The following is a 24981-nucleotide window of genomic DNA, read 5'->3' as shown; positions in this document are numbered from 1 at the left end:
TTTATCCATGTATGTACTTTCCAAAATGAAGTGGGGCGGGGGGACGGGGGGTGGGGAACTGTTACAATCTAGGAAGATAACCATAGCCCATTTTCTCCTTCAAATGGCTGGACAAGGATTTACTCAATTTCCTGCAGCCTCTAAGATGCTGTGGATTGAACCCAGGGACATTTGAGAACATAAACACGTACAGCCTCTCAAACCTACCCCGCCATTCAACAAGATCATGACTTAACTACCCCGAGGCCTCATCTCCTCTTCTGTGCCACCTCGTTCTCGCCCTAAAACTGTCTGATATTTTAAAAACCTATCTACCCCCTCCAAATATTTTCAGTGATTGAGCCTCCACAACTCGCTGGGTTTGAGAATTTCAGACACTCACTACCCGCTGGATGACGTTTCTTTGCACCTCAGTTTTAAATAAGTGTCCACTTATTCTGTAACGATGTCCCTAGCTTGAAAGACCCCACTTGTGGGAATGTGGAGTCATAGAATCACAGGGTTTTACTTCATGGAAACAGACTCTTTGGTCCAACTCATCCATGCTAATCATGTTTCCCTAGCTAAACTAGTCCCTTTTGCCCGAGTTTGACCCATATCCCTCAAAACATATTCTCAATACCTACCCTATCAAGCTCCCTCAGACTTTTGCATTTATCAATAAAGGTTTTGTCCTTTCTCATTTAATATCGCTCTCCTATTTAATCAGGTGAGAGTAAAGTCACAATAGATTGATCATGAAACTTTGGGTTCAAAAGTGCACTTTGTTTACTCTTGAGGGATAGTCCGCTCAATGGCACTGTCCTACATATTAGCTTGAACAATGAGTGCTATTTCTCCACATCAGTTTTCTCCTCCAGTTTACCTGATAAAATGCCTCTCCAATCGCAAATTAAAAGCAGTTAAATTGTAAAGCTTTAAATATGATCATTGGAAACATAAAATGAACAACATTTGGGGCATTAAAAAACACCACAGCTCTCAGTGCTGAGATTCTCCTTTGGCTTTTACAGCTCTCCAGGGTTAGGAGGGCATCAAGAATGGCAGAAAGGTGGAGGAGGTGGGGGGCTTCTTTGCCAACTTGTAATTTCTTTGTTCTTCTCCTGCTACAATCCTGTGTTCACTCTGCCTAAGTCTCACTAACATCGCTGATGCCAGGAGAAATGTTCGGAGAGAATGGTTTCCCTGTTTCCCAGAGAGTTCCCTGTAGTTGATCAGGAGACACCCTGCTGTGACACTCCACTCTTGTTTGCCCTTGTATATATCAGCTCCTCCGTCTGGCACCATCCCACTCTGTTGCTCTGTCAATTGATCAGAAGCTAAGTAGGAATTTGAAGGTTTGTTTTTGTTTCATCTGAACATTAATCCTGTAAAACCTGCCCCTCCAGTGAGTCAATACCAATTGGAGTTAAGAATTTTTAGGGTCCAGAACAAAGAACATTTAGAGTTCCTCCACAGGATTACTCACCCACCCTATAACACTCAACCATACTGATACATCAAGTCCCAGCAACTAGAAAAGGCTAAGCTGCTACTCTGCAGTACTCCAGGGGGCACAGTGGCTCAGTGGTCAGCACTGCTGCCTCACAGTACCAGAGACCTGGGTTCGATTCCACCCTCGGGTGACTGTCTGTGTGGAGTTTGCACGTTCTCCCTGTGTCTGCTTGGGTTTCTTCCAGGGGCTTTGGTTTCCTCCCACAATCCAAAGATGTGCAGATTAGGTGGATGGGCCATGCTAAATTCCTCATAGTGTTAAGGAAAGTGTAGGTTAGGTGCATGAGATATGGGGTAGGGATGGGTCTGGGTGGGATGCTGTTTGGAGGGTCCTTGCAGACTTGTTGGGCTGAATGGCCTGTTTCCACACTTAGGCGATTCTATGGATACTCAGAAACACTGACAGCCAGTTCACTGATCCACTTTGGGTTGTAATAGGTAGATTATTACAGCTCATCAGTTCAAGCAGGGTGCCCATATGTGGTGGAGGCCCCAAAGTATGCCCCTAACTGTATCAGACAGTGACATACTGAGCACTTAGCGGTGAGCCAGTTCCCATAGCAAGAAATTGCAGCATCATAATTTTTATTTAAGTCATGCGTGGGATCTGGGCATTGTTGGCAAGGTCACCATTTGTTGTCCCTCCCTAATTTCATTTAAATGATTGATTCTCTCAACCATTTCAGAGGGCAGTTAATAGTCACCCATATTGTTGTAGGTCTGGAGTTACATATAGGCCAGACCAGGTAAGGGAGGCAAACTTTCCTCCCTGAAGAACATTAGTGAACCAGATCGACACATGGTCACCATTAGACAAGGTTAATATGAGGTTTTTTTAAATAAAATTCTTATTTCATTATGGTTGGATTGAAACCTGGGTCCCTCAAACATTGAGTTCTGAAAAAGAGTCAGATTGGACTCTGAACATTAACTCTGTTTCTTTCTTTACAGATGTTGTCAGAACTCTTGAATTTCAACCAGCATTTTCTGTATTTAGTTCTCAGAGCATTAGCCTAGGTTTCTGAATTACTAGTCCAATGGCATTACCATTAAGACAACACACTGATTAACAAAGGGATTTGGAGGAAGCAGACCATTGAGTCCAGACCAACCCTGTGAAGAGCAGCCTCCCCAGACCCAGCCCCCCACTCCATCCCTGTAACCCTACATGTAGCATGGCCAAATACCTAACCTGCACGCCCCTGGACACTACAGGCAATTTAGCACAGCCAATTCGCCTAACCCTGCACGTCCTTGGACTGTGAGAGGAAAGAGTCGAAGAGTGTGTTGCTGGAAAAGCACAGCCGATCAGGATGCATCCGAGGAACAGGAGAGTCGATGTTTTCCTTCATCTTCCTGATGAAGAGCTTATATTCGAAACGTTGGCTCTTCTGCTCTTTGCATGCTACCTGACCTGCTGTGCTTTTCCAGCACCACACTCTTTGACTCTGATCTCCATCATCTGCAGAGCTCACTCTCTTCACTGTGCGAGGAAACTGAAGCACCTGGACGGAACTCATGCAGACACGGGGAGAATGTGCAAACTCCACACAGACAGTCACCCAAGGTGGAATCCAAATCCAAGTCTCTGACGCTGTGAGGCAGCAGTGCTAACCAAAGTTGCTGGACCTTGAGAATCTGTACACTAGCATAACTTCAGGAAAGGGAGAGTAGAGGGAATTGTTGCAGATCAAGAATAGAGGAAGAAACCTATCTTGATTCACTCAGGTTTGGGTGGTAACATGAAAAAGAGGCAACGTCTCCTGTATGGGAGAGCGCACAAGGTTAAGTGAGATGCTGGATAAAAAAAAGAGGGGGACAAATTTACATCTGGATAACACAACTCGCTTCCTCAGAACCTTCTGCAGTACAGTCACTCTAGTTTTGTAGGCAAACACGCCAGGCAACTTGCAGTCAGCAAGATTCACAACCAACAGTGCAATAACTAACCAGCAAATCTGATGGGACTGATTGGAGGGTGAAATGCCAGTCTAGGTGTCAGTTAGCTCAGTTGGCAGGATAGCTGATTTGTGATGCCAACAGAGCAGGCTCAATTTCCAAACTGGCTGAAGGTTTTAAAAGCCCTGCCAACTCATCTGGGGCATCGTGACCCTCAGTGAAATTCACCACCGCTTATCTCCTATCTCTCTCTCTCCAGTAAGAGGACAGCCCTATGGCCCTCTGGGAAAATGGTGACTTCCAAATGTCAGCCAAGACGACTGTGGGATATGTCAAGTTAAGCTTTGAGTGTTACATTTGGATGTTTTTAACGCAGTGAAAATGTTGCCATGTGACCATACCAGATGATCACATGACATTCACAGTTGCTATCGTGCATGTTGCTATAATTCAGTTCCTTGTTCACCGTGACACAGAATGTTATCCCTCCAAAATAATGGAGTTGGGATTGACAGGGAGCAGGATTTTGGTAGAACTGGGTTGCAAGCAATGCTGGTTTAAAGAAATACCGGACTCCTACATAGCTCTCCAACAAGAAGCATAGTTGCCTCCAGCTGCAGTAGAGATGAAATTCACATGGGAAAGGGAGTGTTTCCCAGTCTAGGGCAGAATGGCTTCAGTGAAGCAGGGCAGAGTTACTGGCTTCTAGCTACAAAAGCACAATTGACCACTGCAGGACCAACTTGGAAATACTCAATATCCCTCAGTGACAAATGGGAAAATGCTTCCATATCTTCTCATTTTCAGTTGTAGAGATAGCCCAACCTGTCCATCAGTGAGAGGTTAATACCTCTGCACTATAAACCGCTGTTTCTCAATGAATCACTTCTCCCTCCAAGTTCCTGGAGAGTGCAATGTAGTCCCCTGAAGACAGGAGTAACAATGATGCTGGATTAACCTTAAATAGGACAAGCTCTACAACAGTTGCTCACATTGAAACAAAATGCAGCATTGTTTAATCTGGTGCTGTGCGAATTGTTTACTTTAAAAGAAACCATTCAAAATGGACAGTCGTTTTCATAAACTGGTTACAGATGCTGTGAATGCTGAACTGGCATTCAATGAAATACCAATGGATTAAAACTTGCTGTACATCTCTATGACCCTATAATTCTAAATCCTGCAGCATCGGAGAATAAAAAAAGGACAGTCCCAAATGAGTCAGAAACTCTGTACAGTAATACAGTGCGGAATCCTTACCATAGTGGTGGCCAGGAACTCCAAACAGTTACACAGTCATTCTCTCCTACCTTGCAGAATAAAGAACTCCATAAAGTTACAGAGAATTCAGTTGTCAATGAATTAAAATAGTGCTTAAATTAACATCCTCACGTCAGTACTTCAATGTAGCAGCTACCAATGTGTAGCCATCTCTGGCCCAAGTGCAATGTGTAACAGAACACCTTTGCAGGTCCTTTCCTTTCATCACACAATCCTACAGCAGCCCTGTCTCTTAGCATCCGGTTCCTCCAGTGGTGCCTTCAGTTTTAATAACGGAGGGTCCCCACTGGGCTGGTAATAATAGAGCGAGTTCCCATTGGGACTGACCTCCGGTGTCCTCGAGCCCACCGGGCTGCCTTTGGGCTGGAGCTGCTCACTTTCTAAGATGCTCCCCAGGCCGTTGGCCAGAGCTGCTTCCTGAGAGAGTTGCTTCTTCAGCTTGGCGGCCGCTCGCTGTCGCTTCAGCTCCGACAGCGTCTGGCTGCTCCTGTCCCGGCTGGGCTGCGGTGAAGGAGCGGGGCTGGGATTGTCAGGCACAGCTTGGCCGTTCGCTCTTTCTGACGCCGGCGATATCCTCAGGGATTCCGTGTCAGACGAAGACCGCCGGGAAGTTGAGGTTGAGAGTGAAGGACTGTTCTTTCTGCCAATATCTGCCGACTCTTCCACAGACCCAACTTGTTCCGTCACATCTTTTTGGGAGTTGGATGACAGATTCTGCATTTAAAACAAGCATATTAAAAATACCACAGGTAAAAACTATTAAAAAAACCCTCCAAAACTGACCTGATTTCCATAGTATTCCAATCGCCAGAGATGAAGGATTATACAGTATTAATGTGTATTGGCAGGGGAAGCAGTTTCAAAACTAACTTTCAAGGGTAGTCTTTTTCACGCACAGGGTGTTGTGTGTATGGAATGAGCCGCCATAGGGGGAAGTGGTGGAGGCTGGTACAATTACAACATTTAAAAGGCATCTGGGTGGGTACATGAATAGGAAGGGTTTAGAGGGATATGGGGCAAATGGCACTAGATTAATTTAAGATATCTGGTTGGTATGGACAACCAGTTGAACTGAAGAGTCTGTTTCTGTGCTGCATGTCTCTATGACTGTCTGACTCTAATTGAGAGCTCCATCAATTCTTGAAAAGAGAATTTGCAGAGCTATTGCTGCAAAAGCAAGGGAGTGGAATGATCCAGGTAGCACTGTTTATGGAGCTAGTAAAGACTTGATGGACTGAAAGGCCTTCTTCTGTGGTGCTCATTCTATTATATTTTCCCTCTGGTTTCAAAGTGCTGACTAATCTTGGGATACAATTCAACAGTGATTGGTGGTCATTATCAGCACTATCCAAGAGTAGAAGCAGTGTGGACAAATTCAATGTTCACGACATTCCTGGGGAAATAGTCTGGAGTGATTTTCCCCTGCTCTTCCCCAGTTTAGGAACACTAATATTTCCAGCCCCATCTTGGTTGGCTCAGCTACTGAGAAGAGATAAGAAATTAAGCCTCAGCTGCACCATGCTAAACGTGGAGCTGTTGGAGAAGCTTTTAGCTTGTCATCTTGTCTTATAAGTAGGCTGACTGATTCAGACTGACACAGCCCTGGAATAATCTATTGTGTTCTCCCAGGGGCACAGTCAGAGGAATACAAGATTTTGACAATCATTGTCACTCATGATAGCATAGAAGGGAGACTTGAAAGGAGCCTAGAGTTTTCCCATTTAAATGGACGTTTCTATGGCTTAATTCTACAACATAGTACATCTCCTGTGTAGTTTGCTATCAGATAAATTGTTTTAACTGTGCTGCTACAAACTCTTATGGATTCAATGCTCTTTTTATTCTTGGATCCTTGAGCTTTGTCCGTTAGCGAACTGATTTGGTGAACGTCACCACCTTTTTCAGATCTGGTTAACTTTCCAAATCCGACATCTCAACTGTATTCAGTAAGAGAATGGTACACGGTGCATCGAGACTGAATAAGCAATGGAGATAAACAAAAGTCAGCCCAAAGAGTGGGGGAAACTGTGCAGATTTTATTTTGAGGTGGATGTGACAGTCCAAGATGCAGGAATTTATGAAAGAAAAATGCTGTCCTTGTGCTTTGGCAAGGCTAACAATTGTTAATTGACCTGGAGAGGGTGGTGATGAACTGCTTTCTTGAAGCATGGCACTAGGGATTGGGGTTAGGAAGGGAGTGTTAGGAATTTGACCCAGTAATAGTGAAGAAACAGTGAGAAAAATCCAAGTAAGGATGGTGTGTGACTTGGAGGAGATGGTGTTCCAGTGCATTTGCTGCTGTTGTCCTTCCAGATGGTTACAGTTTGGAAGGAGCTACCAAACGGTGAGTTGCTGAAGTGCATTTTACACACACAGAAGTACTGTTGGTGGAGGGAATGATTGTTTGAAGTGGTGGATGGATTGCTGATTAAGTGAGCTGCTTTATCCTGGATGATGTTGAGCTTCTTGAATGTTATGGCAAGTGGAGAGTACCTCATCACACTCCTAATTTGTGCCTTTTGGAAAGTGGACAGACTTGACCTGATCTTACAGCCACAGTATTTACATGCCTAGTCTAGCTACATTTATGATAAATAGTACTCCCCAGGATGTTGATGGTGATCCCTCCTTGTCCCATAAAATTTACACTCATGTGGAATGAAATGCTGTGTTAGAAAATAAATCCACAAAAGAAAGAAAAATACTGAGTGACGTAATTGCAGAACACCAGGATTAATTCGACACCTTTAACGTTAGTTTGTATTATGGTTGCTTGCCACCTAGTGGAATGGCTGAGAACCACAGCACAAAGGTCAATATCAAAGCATCAAATCTGAATGTGATGGGATATGACCATAATAGCTCAGATTTTCTGATGGCCAGTCATTATTCCCACATAATGGGAGTTGTGCTGGGGACCCTGTGGATCCATATCAAAACAGACTCCTAAGGAATTGCCCTGGAAATTGAAGATTCCACTGGGAAATTTCTCAATGCTTGGAACCTTTCAAAGGTATCCATTTCAATTGGATGATTTTAAAGGTTCTGATGAAATTAGGAAAAGTTAGACTATTAAATATATCAACTAACTCCTGAGTACTCTATTCAGCTGACTCCATATTTACCGCACACACTGCACCTCCCTGGACCAGTTACTGTTCCAGACCCTGACCTGACAACCTGGTCTCTTTTCTTGGGACCCATCACTCCTGTGCTTCTCCAGAGCTGACACTCCCTTTACCCTGTTTGAGACCCAATATCCTTTCTCCCAAATTCCAGACCCATCCTCCCCTCCCCAGACTGTGGACCTGCCCTTCCTCCACCCCCTACCCGTTCTTCTGCTCCAGACCTGGGTCCTCCTTGTTCTAAACTTAATCTAGACCCTTCCATTTGCTGCCAGACAGGCCCACCTTGGGACTTAATACCCATTCTCCCCTGACCCCAACCAGTCCCACTGCCCTGACCTAACCCCAAGATTGCACCACTTATTGCCACCTTGCACCCTACCCACCAATCACGCTATCCCTCTATCCACTTGGGATACTACCACCTGCACCCTCTTACCTGATACACTAGTCCCCTACCCAGCTGGCACCCTTCTTACCTTACACACTAGCCCGCTACACACCTGGAACCCTCCTTACTGGATACACTAGTTCCCTACACACCTGGCACCCTTCTTATCTGATGCACTAGTTCCCTATCCACATGACACCCTCCTTACCTGGTACACTAGTCCCCTACACACCTGGCATCCCCTTTACCTGATAAACTAGCCCCTACCCACCTGGAACCATACCCTCCATTCACCCCAACCTCACACATACATTCAATCGTGACAATTTGATGGCAGCTATCAAAGTGGAACTCTGGGAATCTGGACCTTTACACCTCAGAAACAGCAGCAAGCTGCTGTGAGAAGGGGTGGCGATTATCTTCCCCTTGACAGTTTTACTTTGCACGTTAACTATCAGACTGGAAGTACTGCTCCGCACTCCTGAACGACTGCGATCTGAATCTCCTATCAGGAAAACAGAGCTCTCTCCTCTCGTAAAAATGTAGGGTGGAACGATGTTCTGCAGAAGGTTGCCACTCCTTGGAAAATCTGGCCCACCATGTTTTATTTTAAGTAGTGCCAGAAGAGAACTGAACATACTTTTACCGTCAAATATTGGTTTAAACATTTTAGTTATCTTTGTTTTGCATAGATATTTGGAGATCAATTCTTATTCTCCCACTAGGCAGATGCCAGGCTGGGTAGTATGTAAAATAGTCTAGGAATATTTATCCACTGGTTCCTGATATGTCCAATCTTAATTTTGATTGCTGCTGACAAAACCACCCCTTTCAATGCCACATTGACGGTTATGTTTATTCTGAAAGCGATGTTGTTGTGTACCATGCCTCTAGAGAGAATACTTTTAAGGACTCCATGTGCTGTGTATATACAATGTTGTGATTCCGTTGCTTGTTGGTCTACTATGGGATTGTAAACTGCACACACAGATATCAGTTGGCTGCTGTAATGTTTGCTTCGTAACTTTTAAAAGTGTTTTACTGTTTTAAATAAACTAACACACATAGTTAATAATTTCCTGATGTTCACACCATTATTATGAAAGTGTCAATTTGGTCTCTCAGATTTTAAGGAATAATGGAATGGGTGGAAAGACAGTGAGCAATAGGAACAGGAGTCACCCATTCTGCCTCCTGAGACTGCTCTGCCACTCACTAGGATCATGGCTGTTCCAACATTCCTCAAGTCCACTTTCCTGCCCCTTCCCTATAACCCTTGATTCCTGACCGATCAAGAAACTAGCCATCTCAGCCTTAAATATATTCAACGAGTCTCTGTGGAAAAGAGTTCCAAAGACTCTCAACCTCCTGAGTGAAAAAACATGTCTCCTCATCTCATTCTTAAATCGGTGACCCTTTATTCTGAGATCCTGTAGTGAAGGCAGGAGCACATCCATAGCCATTTTATTTGGCTATTATGGTTTGTTCTGCTCCCATTTCTTACATTCTTCTTTAAAATGTGTCTGTTTTAACCATGAAGATCAGATCCAGTAATGTCATTAGGTCCAATTTTAGAATCATAGATTCTCCACAATGTGGAAAGAGGCCATTTGGCCCACCAAGTTGTGCTCTGACCCTCCGAAGAGGATCCCACCCAGACCACAAGAACAAAGAACAAAGAAAATTTTACAGCCCAGGAACTGGCCCTTCGGCCCTCTATGCCTGAGTTGATCCAAATCCACTGTCTAAACCTATCGCCCAATTCCTCAGTATCTGTATCCCTCTGCTCCCTACCTACTCATGCATAAGTCCAGACGTACCTTAACTTAAGCTATCGTGCCTGTCTCAACTACCTCTGCTGGCAACGCTTTCCAGGCACCTACCACCCTCTGTGTAAAGTACTTGCTGCGTGTATCCCCCTTAAACTTTTCACCTCTTCTCTTGAACGCGTGACCTCTCATTATTGAATCCCTCACCCCGGGAAAAAGCTTATTTATATCCACCCTGTCTATACCCTTCATGATGTTGCAGATCTCAATCAGGTCCCCCCTATCTCCTTTTTTCTAATGAAAACAATCCTAACCTACTCAACCTCTCTTCATAACTAGCACCTTCCATACCAGGCAATATCCTCGTAGACCTCTGCACTCCCTCCAAAGCGTCCACATCCTTTTGGTAATGTGGCGACCATAACGCTGTACACAGTATTCTAAATGTGGCCGAACCAAAGTCTTGTACAACTTTAACATGACCTGCCAACTGTTATACTCAATATCCCGTCCGATGAAGGCAAGCATTACATATGCCTTCTTGACCACTCAATCCATTGGTGCAGCCACCTTCAGGGTACAATGGACCTGAACTCCCAGATCTTTCTGCTCATCAACTTTTCCCAAGGCTCTTCCGTTTACAGTATAATTCGCTCTAGTATTAGACTTTCCAAAATGCATCACCTCACATTTACCTGGATTGAACTTCATCTGCCGCTTCTCTGCCAACTCTCCAGTCTATCTATATTCTCCTGTATTTTTTGAAGTCCCCTATGCTTTCTGCTACTCCACCAATCTTCGTGTCATCTGCAAACGTACTCATCAGACCACCAATACCCTCTTCCAGATTGTTTATGTCTAACACAAACGACAGTGGCCTCAGCACTGACCCCTGTGGAACACCACTGGTCACCTTTCTCCATTTTGAGAAACTCCCTTCCACTACTACTCTCTGTCTCCTGTTGCTCAATCAGTTCTTTATCCATCTAGCCAGAACAACCTGCACATCATGTGACTTCACTTTCTCCATTAGTTTACCATGGGGAACCTTATCAAACGCCTTACTAAAGTCTATGTATATGACATCAACAGCCCTTCCTTCATCTATCAACTTGGTCACTTCCTCAAAGAACTCTAATAAGTTGGTAAGGCACGATCTCCCCCGCACAAAACCATGTTGCCTATCACTGATAAGCCCATTCTTTTCCAAATAAGAACTGATTTTATCCCTCAGTACCTTCTCCAGCAACTTTCCCACCACTGACATCAGGCTCACTGGTTTGTAGTTACCTGGAATATCCCTACCCTTCTTGTACAGAGGGACAACATGAGCAACCTTCCAATCCTCCAGCCTCTCACCTGTGTTTAAGGATGTTATTAAGATATCTGTCAGGGCCCCAGCTATTTCCTCTCTCGCCTCCCTCAACAACCTGGGATAGATCCTATCGGATCCTGGGGATTTGTCCACCTTAATATCCTTTAGTCTACCCAACACACCTTCCCTCCTTATGTCAACGTGATCCAGAGTAACCAAACTTCTATCTCTAATCTCAAAATTCATCATGTCCCTTTCCTCAGTGAACACTTAAGCAAAGTAATCATTGAGAATCTCACCCATTTTCTCAGATTCAACAGACAACCTTCCTTCCTTATCCTTTAGTAGACCAACCCTTTCTCTAGTTACCCTCTTGCTTCTTACATATGAAAAAAAGGGCTTGGGATTCTCCTTAATTCTGCTCTCTAAAGCTATTTCATGACCCCTTTTAGCCTGCTTGATTCCTCATTTAAGACTGTTCCTACTCTCCCAATATTCCTCAAAGGCCTGTTCTGTTCTTAGTTGCCTGGACCTTATATACGCTTCCCTTTTCCTCTTGGCTAGTCGTACAGTTTCTTCTGTCATCCATGGTTCACGAATCTTGCCTTTCCTATCCCTTGTTTTCAAAGGGACATGCCTATACTGCACTATCTTAAACCTGTCTTTGAAAGCCTCCCACATATCAAATATGGGCTTCCCTTCAAATAGCTGATCCCAATCCACATTTCCCAGCTCCTACTGAATTTTGATATAATTGGCCTTGGCCCAGTTTAGTACTCTTCCCTTAGGACCACTCTCATCTTTGTCTACGAGTGATCTAAAACTTACAGAAATCTGGTCACTATTCCCAAAGAAATCCCTCACTGCAACATCTACCACTTGGTCTGGCTCATTCCCCAACACCAGGTCCAATATGGCCCCTTCCCTCGTCAGACTATTGACATACTGCTCTAGAAAACATTCCTGGATGCTCCTTACAAATTCTGCCCCATCCAGACCTCTGACACTAAGTGTATCCCAGTCAATGTTGGGAAAATTATAATCTCCTATCACCACCATCCTGTTGCCTCTACATCTTTCCATAATCAGTTTACCTATTTGTTCTTCTACCTCACGTTCACCGTTGGGAGGCCTGTAATACAGCCCCACCAATGTAACTGCATCCTTTTTATTTCTCAGCTTCACCCATAATGCCTCACTGCTCAAGCCCTCCATAGTGTTCTCCTTTAGCACAGCCATGATATCACCCCAGACCAGCAATGCAATGTCTCCCCCCAACCCCATTTTACTTCCCTCCCTGTCTTGTCTGAACATCTGTATCCTGGAACATTTAGTTGCCAATCATGCCCTTCCTTCAACCAAGTCTCTGTGATCGCAATAATGTCATACTCCTAGGCAGCAATCCAAGCCCTAAGTTCATCTGCCTTACCCACTATACTCCTTGCATTAAAGTATATGCACTTCAGGCCACCAGTTCTTTTGCATTCATCTGCTCTCTGTCTACTCTTCCCCTTGGTAATGTTAACTTCATGATCCCTACAGTCTCTAGTTTCCACCTCACTGTCTACTAGTCTTCTATCTGGTTCCCATCCCCCGCCACATTAATTTAAAACCTCCCCAACAGCAGTAACAAAAACTCCCCCAAGGACATTAGTTCCAGTCTGGTTCAGGTGTGGACCATCCAATTTGTAATAGTCTCACCTTCCCCAGAACCAGTCCCAATATCCCACAAATCTGAACCCCTTCCTCCTTCACAATCCCTCAATCCACATGTTCATCCTGCCTAATGTTTCATTTCTACACTGGCTAGCACGTGGATCTCACTACCTTTGAGGTCCTCCCTTTTAACTTCTTTCTGAGCTCCTGAATTTTGCTTTCTGGACATCTCATTTTTTACTTATATCGTTGGTACCCATATGCACTACGACAACTGGCATTTCACCCTTCCCTTTTAGAATGCTCTGCACTCGGTTGGTGACATCCCTGACCTGAGCACCTGGGAGGCAACATACCATCCGGGAGTCCTGTTTTTAAGCCACAGAACGACCTATCTACACCCCTCACAATAGAATCCTCCATGACTATGGCCCTACAAGGCTTTTTCCCGCCCTTCTGAACAGCAGTGCCCGCCACGGTGCCATGATCTTGGCAACTACTGCCCTCCCCTGGTGAGCCATCTCCCCCAACAGGATCCTAAACGGTATACCTGTTTTGGAGGGAGATGACCGCAGGGGATACTTGCACTGCCTTCCTACTCTTTCTCTGCCCTTTGATCACCCATTCACTGTCTCCCTCAGCAATTCTGCGGTGTGACCAGTTCACTAAACGTGCTATCCACGACCTCCTCAGCATCGCAGATGCTCCACACTGAGTCCATCCGCAGCTCCAGAGCCGTCATGCGGGCAAACAAGAGCTGCAGCTGGACACACTTCTTGCAAGTGTAAGAGTCAGGAATGTCAGCCACTTCCCTGAACTCCCACATCAAGCAAGAGGCACATTCCACAGGAGTGAGGTCCCCTGCCATTGTAAACCTTAGCTTTATATCAACTAACTAAAACCAAATAATGCACTTAAATATATGAAAGAAAAGAAACAAAAAAGTTTGCCGTACAGAATCCTTTTCTTCTGGTTAGGGTGGGGAGGGGGACAGGAGGGAGTTACTACATGTGTAGTACCTCGGGCTTAGCCGCTGCCCAAATTTACACTAAGTCCTTACCTTTCAGGCAACCTCCTGGTCTCCAACGTCACCTCCGCTCTGTCTCCTGCTGTTCCCGGACAGGAAAAAAAACATATCCAATCCCCATTGCTAATCCAGCTAGCCTGCTTATCCCTGGGCACTTTGGGGCGATATCGGACTTGGCCAATCCACATTACCTGCACATCTTTGGATTGTGGGAGGAAACCCAGGCAGACATGGAGAGAACGTGTAAACTCTACATGGTCATTTAAGGCTGGAATCGAACCCGGGTCCCTGATGCAACAAGGCAGCAGTGCTAGCCACTGAGATACCATGCCACCCTTCAAAACTTGATTTTAATTCAAAACATGAGTGTGAGAGAGAGGGCCAGGTAGTGGGAAGTGCTAAACCGATCAAGAACATTAGCAGGGGACATACAGACAGACAGACAAGGGCTTAGTTTAACATCACATTCTGGTGGACGATAGCCCCGACAGGTAAATATTTTAGCTAAAGTTTTACCGGGGTCACATTCTCCTGATCTTTGTAGTAGTCTTTATCTTCTCCGTCACTGCCTGCGATTTCCTTTTCCATTTCCTTCTGCCCCATCTGCTGCCAGATAATTGCTTCCTGCTCGCATTCTTTCCTGTACAAATTATTTCGGTCCGACACACTGGCTCGCCGCACCACCGTCCTGAAAGGAAACAGGATTCCGGCATTACTATTTGCACCAAGTTTCAAATTGGAGCTATCCTTGGTCTATCAGGATTGTTTGAACTCACAAATACATACTGTGCACACGCTGGGGCTAATCCAGTCCTTAAATTAGCACACAGGACACAAGCTTGGTGTTCTTACATCCTACACTTTAAGGAATATTTACAGTCGTTTAGTAGTACACGACTTGAGTATTGCTGAAAAAGTCATATTTCATCAAAGTTTTTCATCTTTCACTCTTCAATACAATTTGCAATAAATACCAAAACAAAGAGTAACAATATTTTTACACTATATGAGAAGTGACAGTTGATTGATTGACAAGTGTATTTCAATTGATCAATGTCAGTGCTTAATTACTCTTTAAATGTTATATCTAACCTACTGTGCAGGGTGACAAACTCCACTTTCCACTATAAACCTTCCAGCCTGAAAACACACACATTAACCAATATACTGTTTCCTATCATTCAGACAAATTTGTATCTATATCGTTACTGTCCATTTTCTTCTATAACTTTTCTCACAAGTCTATAATATGGCATTGTATTGAATGCCTTTTAGAAGTCCACGTACATCATATCAATAACACTACCCTCATTAACCCTCTCAATTACCTCTTCAAAAGGCTTCAGCAAGGTAGTTTGTTACAATTTTTCCTTAACCCACATTTTTCATGTGACTATTAATCCGATCTCATGTAACAGAAGTTTCTCCACCACAAAGTTAATCTGGTTGGTCCATAATTGCTAGGCTTCTCTTTACAATATTTTGTGAACAAGGACATAAATATTCAAACATCCGGCTCCTCCTCTGAGGCCAGAGATGAGCGAAAGGTTATTGGCAATGTCTCAACAATTTTCACTCTCACCTCCTCAATCTTATTGGATGTATCACATCTAGTCCTGGTTACCTTATCAACTTTAGGTTTTGACAGCTAACCTGTACCTCTTTTTATGTGTTTTAAGTTAAAAATCACACAACACCAGGTTAGAGTCCAACAGGTTTATTTGAAAGTACAAGCTTTTGGAGCCATATTCCTTTGTCAGGTAGCTAGTGGGGCGGGATCATAGGACACAAAGTCTATAATAAAAGGTCAAAGTGTCAGACAACTGATGCAACAAAAGTTGTCTGACACTTTGATCTTTTACTATAAACTCTGTGTCCTATTATCCTGCTCCACTAGCTACCTGAAGATGGAGCAGTGCTCCGAAAGCTTGTACTTTCAAATAAACCTGTTGGATCTAACCTGATGTTGTGTGATTTTTAACTTTGACCACACGAGTCCAACACCAGGACCTCCACATTATGTATTTTAAAGACTTATAGTGATGGAGTTTCCTCCTATGTCACTAAGATGGCAGAATCCACCTTGTAGGGAAAGACAGATGCAAAGTATTCATTTAATGCCTCTAACATGCCTCATGCCTCCATACATAACTCCCCTTTTGGTCCCTTCACCACCCTCTTATTATTAATCTGCCTATCAAAGACTTTGATGAGTTTACAGAATCATGGAATCCCTACAGTGTAGAAGCAGGCCAGAAAAAGTGATTGAAAATGTACATATCCAAAGCACTTTCCTCATGTGTAGTGAATAATATAATGGGTCAGGAAAAGCAGCAGAGATAAGGGAAGTGAATGCAGTCAGATGCACAGTTTGGTCTCCAAACCTGAGGAAGGATATACTTGCCTTGGAGGTGGGACAACAATGTTCACTAGATTGTATACTTGAATGAACGTGTAGGCCTGTGATGAGAGGCTGAGTAGATTCACCCCATATTCGCTGGTGTTTCGAAGAACAAAAGGTAATGTAAATGAAACAAAGATTCGAAATGGGCTTGAAAGGGTAGACACATGAAAGGCTGCTTTTGTTGATGACTGAAGCTGGAACATGGGGATACAGTTGAAGGATAAGAAGCTTATTATTCAGTATAAAACAAAGAATTGTGGATGCTGAAGAGCTGAAGCACAAACAGAAATTGCTGGTGAAACTCAGCAGGTCTGGCAGTGTCTGCGGGGAGAAAACAGAGCTAACGTTTCAAGTCCAATGACTCTTCATCAGAACTAAAATGGAAGAAAAATATCTTCATTCAGTGGCTTGTGAATCATTAGAATTTTCTATCCAAATGGATTGTGGATGTTCAGTCACAGAGTATGTTTAACATTTGGAGAAATAGACTTTTGGTCTCTCAGAGGATAGGAGTATCCCTTGTGACCCTGCTCTTCAATTCCAAATTCATGGCTAATCCATCATTTCCCTGGAGGTCTAACGACAGTATGGAATATGAAATACTATAGGATCAGCTATGATTGTTTTAAAGAAATAAGCCAAATGATGTACTCATGCTCCAGTTCAAAGCATAGCAACTGGCTGACAGAACCAGAACATCGGAAGGAAAGGTTTAGGAAGGATAACTTCTGTTTCTCGTTGTATCCTGTTTTTCATGGTTCATTCAGAGTTTATCTTTATTTTGTCATTACTGCCTATTCCATTTCAATACCCTTTCATCTCTAGAATCATTATCTTTCCCTTTGTCTTTTGTTCAATGACATCTTTGATTTCCAATCTCTTCACTTCCCTGATCTACCTTTCTGCTCATTTACCCTCCATATCCCTTTTCTACAGCATAAAAGCCATGACTTTTCCACCTCTTTACTTCCAAAGTCATTGAATTTGAAACGTTAACTCTGTTTTTCTCTGCAATGGTGTTGCCAGATCTGCTGAACTTCCCCAAGGGGGCACATCTTTAAGGGGAGAGGAGAGAGATTTTAAATAGACATGAGGGGCAATCTTTTTATACAGAGGGTGGTTTTCTCATGGTATGAACTCCCTGAAGAAGTGGTGGATATGGATACAATTACAATGCTTAAAAGACATTTAGGTAAGTGAGTAAATAGGAAAGGTTTGGAGGGATATGGGCCAGGAGCAGACAGGTGGGACTGGTTTAGTTTGGGACCATGTTCGACATGGACTGTTTGGACCGAAGGGTCCATTTCTGTGCTGTATGACTCTATGATTTTATGTCTATCTCCATTATTTGCAGCGTTTTGCCCTTATTCAGTTTCTTGTTGGTTTTTCTTTTGCATTCCCCAGTAAAGCAGTGTCCAGCTTTCTCAATTCAAACGTAAACAGAAACTGGAGTCCATCATTTGGCTCTCGACCCTTCTCCTCCATTGAAGAAGATCATGGCTGATCTTCTAACTCATCTCCACCTTTCTACACTATCCCCATATCCCTCAGATCTATTGACCTCCGTCGTGAGTATAACTAATGACTTAGTATCTATGGCTGCCATTCCAAGGTTCACAAACCTCTGAGAGAAGAGGCACGGGGGATTATTCAGGGTTTCCCTGAGTGGATTTGAGAGGATACATCTTGATCAAGCCTATTAGTAATTCCGCAGTGATTGGAATGAACTCAGCCAGGTGGACTGCACAGACTATGAGTTCCCTGATTAGGGCTGTTAACATTCCCTGATCTGCCTTTCTGTTCTGTTCTCGTCCAAATCAGGGAGTACTGACTGACAGATATAAACAGGAGTGTTAGGGAGTCTGGCTCACTCTAGGAGCTGGCTCTGTGCTAGCTGAACCAGTGTCAAATACTATTCACGTGTAAATAAAGGTGGCTCAGTGGTTAGCACTGCTGCCTCACAGCACCAGGGACCCAAGTTCAATTCCACCCTCGGGTGACTGTCTATGTGGAGTTTGCACATTCTTCCCATGTCTGTGTGGGTTTACTCTGGGTGCTCCAGTTTCCTCCCATAGTCCAAAGATGTACAGGTTAGCATGGATTGGCCATAGGGAAATTGCCAATATTGTCCAGGCAAGCAGGGTGGGTTAGCCAGGGGAAATGCAGAGTTACAGGGCTGGGGTGGGTCTGGGTAAGATGCTATTTGGAGGATTGGTGTGGACTCAATGGGCCGAATGGCCTGCTTCCATATTGCAAGGATTCAATTCTTTGATTCAATGGTGTTGATTGTGGAGTTATTTCGAATTCCAGATCATATGTTCATGACCAACAACTAAAATTACTCAGGGCCATTTTCATTTTACAAATAAGGGGAAATGGAGCCCAGAAAGTTAACTAAAGAAGCCAGAAACTGTGACCAAGGAAAGCGACATCCAAGTAAATCATCTGATTGTTGCTGTAGAAGAAGATCTTTCATCAATCAGGGTGCAACTACTAACCCTCGACTTCCAGCGCTAGAGGTTCTCCTGCTTAGAGATGACTTGTTCTTGCCCTGTGATTTCAGGATGCTATCATGTTTGTGCTTGAGCTGTCGAAGTAAGACTCTGAACTCCTCATCATCACAGAGATCTACAATGGAAAAGTAACATTAGTCCTTTTCAGATAATTTTAATGCAACAGTGCACCATTTTGAGATTGAACCTGTAGACTGTGCTATCTGCCTGTGCTATGACCCAACAGCAGCACACTTGTCTCTAAATCTGCAGATTGTGGGCTGAGCCTATAGAATTGTGGCTGACCCTGCAATGCCAAAACTTTAGGAGGGCTGCACTGCTTAAGGTCCATTTTTCAGACAAGATGGTTCAAGTCACAAAGTGGATTATCTCACAGGGTGCAAATTAGTGGCACCGAAATCCACACACCAGGTTGAATTTCCTTGCAAGTTGAAGATTATCTGATACAATGAGTGTGTGAAAGAATAGAGTCATTGAGGAGAATGTCATGGTCTCCCCTGGAGTATTACCAGGCTGGGTAGCCTTGCCACTGCCTCTGCCCTAATTCAGGGCCTCAAGTGGCCAACTATTGGCCATTTCCTACCCAGCCTCAATTTTGTGATTGACTGGAGGATTTCAGGTGCATGGAGGAGGGCACAGGGTAAGTTACAGCACAGAAGAAAAATTTAAAGCAAGATTTACTGTTTGCCATGCTGGGCACATTATCAGAACCTAACAGCAGAGCCAATAAAGATACTTGCAAAGCTAAAAGAAGCTAAACATTTCTGATGTAAAACATTCCAAAATACAAAAGCTGAAGGATCCACACTTGCATGAACAGATAAGACTCTAAAATGTAACAGAGAGATATTATTAATATTTCAATGAGATACAAACAGAGATAAAGTAAGGGACTGAATGCTGTTTTAGTCAGCAGTTTCATTATTACATTTCTGACTAGACAGCAGAATCAGAAGTATACTCGTGACTTCTATGATATTCCTGTTGCATTTGGAATATTCCAGAAGAATTCAAGCCTTGGACCTTATCCCTTCCCCAGCCTTAATCTGTCTTTTGTTGGGCAAGGCAAATGGTGCCAACCTTACATCTATGACTAACCAATTGGTGTTTCTTTCAGGTTTGTCTTGGCGTTGAGACTCGCACCGTGAGCTGTCAGCAATTCCGCAATTTGCATCTACAAAAAAAAAATAGAAACATGTTTACATTTTAACAGTGGGAACACAAGAAAAGTTAGTGCAATTCCTTGTTCCACCTCGAATGTTCAAAACAGCAAGTCTGGCAGCATCTGCGCAGAGAGCAACAGTTTGTGTTTTGAGTCTAGTGTGACTCTTCTTCAGAACTGCAGGGTACCTAGCTTCCAGTAGTTCTCAAGAAGAATCATGCCAGTCTTGAAATACTAACTCTGTTTCTCTTTTCACAGATGCCACCAGACCTATTGAGGCTTTCCAGCATTCTCTGTGTTTGTTTCATATTTCCAGCGTTCACAGTGTTTTGCTGTTGTTCAAAACAACTGTCTAATTAATCCTTGGAATGCTATGAAAAGGAATGATTTTCTCTCTCTGAATGAATTGCCATTTTTCTGTCCCATTGATAGAATAAAAGCCACTTTAAAAGGAGCTCATTTAGGGCTGTATCTCTATTGTGTTCCTCAAGACGGACATAAATGGACAAAAATTACTGGCATGTACATGCTGCCCTCTGACAAGAGGAAAGGGAAAGGTGCAAAGCTGGACAAAGTGAAAGGATGTGAATCCTATTCTCAAGTTATGAAATTCTTTCATCAAGAAGGTTTTTGGCAAGTATGTGAATCTATGACTAATTAATTTTTAAAAACATGTATCAAAGGGCACAAAGAAATATTGGTGTTAACCAATTTCAGAAATGCAACTGGACCAGTGATTGTGCTGGGGTAGCAACATGTTCTTATTTTAGTGTGGGTCGGTTTCACAAAATCTGTCCTCACTGGGTTTTACCAGAAGAGGGAGTCGCTACATGTTACACACAAACCAGCAGAATCGCTCTGGGTTTGAACAAACACATATTTTGGATAGACACGACCACAGTTATTCCTGGGTGCAGAGCACTGTAATTAGTATTGCAGCATGAGAGCATCACTGCAATGTCTGCATTGTCAATGTCTGCATTGTATCACTTGCACGTGAAACTTTAACAAAAATATTGTAGGATTTTGGGCATCACTGCATGTTTCCAGATGGAAAACCAGCAAAACTTGCGAATGCCACATATTAGTACAACTTGTTTTATATACTCTAAAAGGGAGCTCCAGTAATACCAGGAAATTAATTTCCATGTTTCTTTTTTACTGTTTCTTTCCCCACTCTGTTGCATATCCTTTGTTGGATATCTGGAGGTAGGTGGTTAATGTTATGAAGAAAGGTAGGCTTATATCCCCTGGAGATAATTAGACTTAATTAGAATATATAGAATCCAAAGAAGTCTTAATGTGATACATATGGGAAGGATTTGTTTTCTTGTAGGAGGACCTATAACTAAGGGTCATTGTTTAAAAATAAGGCTTATTGTTCCCCACCACTTCACAGAGGATTGAAAATCCTTGGAACTCTCTTTCTCAAAAGAAAGCCAAGTCTTGAATATTTTTAAGGCAGAGAGAGAGATAGATTCTTGAGAAGTAATGGGGTGAAAGTTTATCAGGGTAGACAGGAATGTGGAGTAATTAGACCAGCCATGATCTTATTAAACAGCCAAGGTCTTTTCCCTGAGGTGGAGGAGTCCAGAATTAGAGGGCCTAGGTTGAGGGTGGTACGGGTATGGAATGCACTGCCAGAGGAAGTGGTGGAGGCTGGTACAATTGCAACATTTAAAAGGCATTTGGATAGGTATATGAATAGGAAGGGTTTGGAGGGATATGGGCTGGGTGCTGGCAAATGGGACTTATTAGTTTAGGATATCTGGCCAGCATGAACAAGTTGGACTGAAGGATCTGTTTTCAGGCTGTACATCTCCATGACTCTAGATGTTGGAGTAGGCTGGAGGGCCCTGCTTCTAATCAGTATGTTTGGTTCCTTTGAAAAACTAGTGCTGGCTTTATTGAACTGTTGCAGTCTATAGGATGGAAACATTCCCTGAACGGTTATTAGAACTTTTACTTTATTAGAATCCCTACAGCATGCAAACAAACCCTCCAGCCCAACAAGTCCACACCAACCCTCCGAAGAGTAACCCACCCAGACTCATTCTCCTACCCTATATTTACCCCTGACTAATGCACCTAAACTACAGATCCCTCTGTGGCAATTTAGCATGGCCAATTCACCTAACCTGCACATCTTTGGATTGTGGGAGGAAACTGGAGCACCCGGAGGAAACCCACACAGACAGTCACCCGAGGTCGGAATTGAACCCGGATCCCTGGTGCTGTGAGGCTGCAGTGCTAATTACTGAGCCACTGTGCCACCCTTAGGACTGCACCTGTTAGTGGAGGAGTTCGGGATTTTGGTACAGCCATGACGAAGGAACAAGCCACATCTTTACAAATTGTTCTAGTAACTTCCAGGGATATTTGGCATTGACAGTGTCACTCTGCACCTATCACGATTATCCTCATGGGTATTATTGAAGCTGTCTTGATACATACCACAACCACTGTGTGCCAGTGCGGAATGTGTAATAACACACAGAGAAGTGTTAACAATGTTACCGAGGAATGGAGCAACTTGGCTTTCCCTGAAACCCTGAGCACCAATCGCCACACCCTAGCAATCTGGCTCGATGACCCAGTTTGGAAAACTCCTAGACCTGCCCATCACTCAGGTTTAAGTCCTCAGTTGGGGAATTCTGCTTTTTCCCAATTGGGTTCCATGTGTCCCCAGCGGGAGGATACCCTGACCCTTCCCATCTTATTGTCGCCATTAGACGACTGATGTGTAGAACTGAAATCTTGTTCTGGATGGGAGACAAAGTATTGGTAAAGAATGGCTTGCAAGGAGAGGCCAGTCCAAATGGAGATTGAGAATTGACCAGTCACATATTATAATCTTACTGTTGGTTAAATGTACGATCGCATACTTTCTCCTCACATCACTTTTCTAGTTCTCTCAAACCCATGCAGCATGTTCCAGCCTATTTCAGCTGAGGTAGATGTCATGTATGCAGGTAACCAGTAGCTGACAATCTATCAATGCTGTTCTACATCTGTTGACTATGAAATGTGCAGGAACAGACTACCCATTGTCACCTTCTGCCCAGACCAGGAGTTCATCAAATCAAAATCTAAGCAATATACTAAAAGACACAGGAGCAGAAGCAGTGCATTTGGCTCATTGTATCTGTTCCACCATTCAGTGAGATCATGGCTGATCTGATAATCCTCAATTCCACCATCCTGCCTTGATTCGTTTGAGTAAAATTCTATCTCAATGTACTTGAATATACCTAATGACCCAGCCTCAACAGCGCTCCGCAGTAAAGATTTCCACACATTTGTTATCCTTTGTGAGAAGAAATTCTTTTTCAACTCTGTTTTAGGTGGGTGACCCCTTACTGTGAGATTGTGTTCCCTGGTCCCAGACCTTCTCACATACTGTTACTGTGCCAATGTATTTATAGGTTTTGTTAAAAAGAAAGGGACATGCTGTCAAAGCCTTTTGTCTTGCACTCATCGGGACAGTTGCAAGAACACCAAATTTTAAAACAAGCAACTATTCATACAATGTGCTGGTTAGTTGGCAAGATAGCTCTGATTGTTGGTGGTGTTGCCATGGAATTTGTTCTTATGTTGCAGAATTATTTTGCAGGTTGTTTGTTCTAGTCCTACTCCTTGAGTACTGTACCTAAGCTGGCATTCCAGTGCAGTATGGAGGGAGTGCCACACTGTTATACGGACTATATCTTATATAAGATGTTCAACTGATGACCTGTCTACTGCCTCAGTTGGATGTAAAATCTTCCATTGCACTATTCAAAAGAAGAGCAAGAAAGTTATCCCCAGTGCCCAGCTCAATATTTATCCCTTAAACAACATCACAAAAACAGATTATCTAATCATTATCATAATGCTATTTGAGGGAGCTTTGCGTGTGCAAAATGGCTGCCAAATTTCCTACAGTACAACAGCGATCATACTCAAAAATGTGCTAACTGGCTTCAAATAGGCATCACGAGTATGTGAAGGGTGCTACACAAATGCAGATGCATCTTCTCACCTTTCTGAGCAATTTGCGTACAAAACATCAATACCTCCAGTTATATAGGGTGACTGACCTGACCCCAGCAGGCAGCAGCATGCAGTGGTTCCCAGCCGTCATGGTCCTTGATGTTTACTTTGGCCCCGTGTTCGAGAAGGAGCTCAGCAACTGTGCAGTACCCATTGGCAGCAACCACATGGAGCTGAGGGAGAGACAGGTGAAAAAGGCCTTAAACAAACTGGTCACTGACCCATAAATCAACAATAATCAAATTTCAAATGAAAAGACTTAGGGAAAATCCCACAAAGAAGAAAAAAAACCAACAATTGGATAGCTGTGTACGTGAGGAAAGGGGCTTGTATGTCTTGGGACCTTTTACCCAGGTAAAGGTGCTATTTGAATGCAGGTTGTTGTGTGACACTGAATGTGGTGTTTAAGGCACCAGCAGAGTAGAATATAGTGGGACAGACATTCACTTAAATCAAACTAATGAGTGCTGGGACTTATTGTGCAGAAGCATTCTCTATGCTCTGCCTTCCTCATGACTGTTGCAGCCACATGTTTTCAAGATGTTATAAGTTGTTTTGCTCCAAGCTAATCTTTATGACTGAATGCTGCATCAATACACATACTTCATTTCTGAGTTTTGAAACTTGGAAATCAAGCTTCAGGCAAACAATATCTTTAAAAGGAATAATGGAAACCTAGCATCCACAAACTCCTCAATCTTGACAGGACTGAACACCTCTCAATTCTTAGTTCCCAAAGACCACCAGTCTAGCATGACCAGAAATTCTCTGAATTGTGAACATTCAGAGCCAAACAAAAGGAAAGACTTGTAATAACTGCAAATAGGGGTTGAAACTTGGAATGAAAGTTGACGAAATAACATTCTGAATGATTATTTACTCCAAATAGGCATAAAAATCGAAGAATCATAGA

At 43.3% G+C, this 24981-nt stretch overlaps 1 protein-coding gene across 3 annotated transcripts in view; it reads right to left on the bottom strand.

Moving 5' to 3' along the window:
• Nucleotides 1-1680: 1680 nt before the first annotated feature.
• Nucleotides 1681-24981, bottom strand: part of LOC140462893 (protein phosphatase 1 regulatory inhibitor subunit 16B-like) — a 186207-nt gene continuing 162906 nt past the window's right edge. For all 3 annotated transcript variants that reach the window (XM_072556328.1, XM_072556329.1, XM_072556330.1), the window contains exons 7-11: nt 24116-24241; nt 19973-20048; nt 18860-18989; nt 14474-14645; nt 1681-5388 (exon numbers count right to left, since the gene is read on the bottom strand). In XM_072556328.1, coding sequence (XP_072412429.1) covers nt 4879-5388; nt 14474-14645; nt 18860-18989; nt 19973-20048; nt 24116-24241 — 1014 coding nt within the window. In that variant the 3' untranslated portion in view covers nt 1681-4878. The remainder of the gene's footprint in view (nt 5389-14473; nt 14646-18859; nt 18990-19972; nt 20049-24115; nt 24242-24981) is intronic.

The sequence above is a fragment of the Chiloscyllium punctatum genome, chromosome 37 (genome assembly GCF_047496795.1).
Source record: "Chiloscyllium punctatum isolate Juve2018m chromosome 37, sChiPun1.3, whole genome shotgun sequence".
Taxonomy (NCBI): Eukaryota; Metazoa; Chordata; class Chondrichthyes; order Orectolobiformes; family Hemiscylliidae; genus Chiloscyllium; species Chiloscyllium punctatum.
Note: the sequence above shows the minus strand (reverse complement) of the source record. Positions and strands in the feature narration are given on the sequence as shown.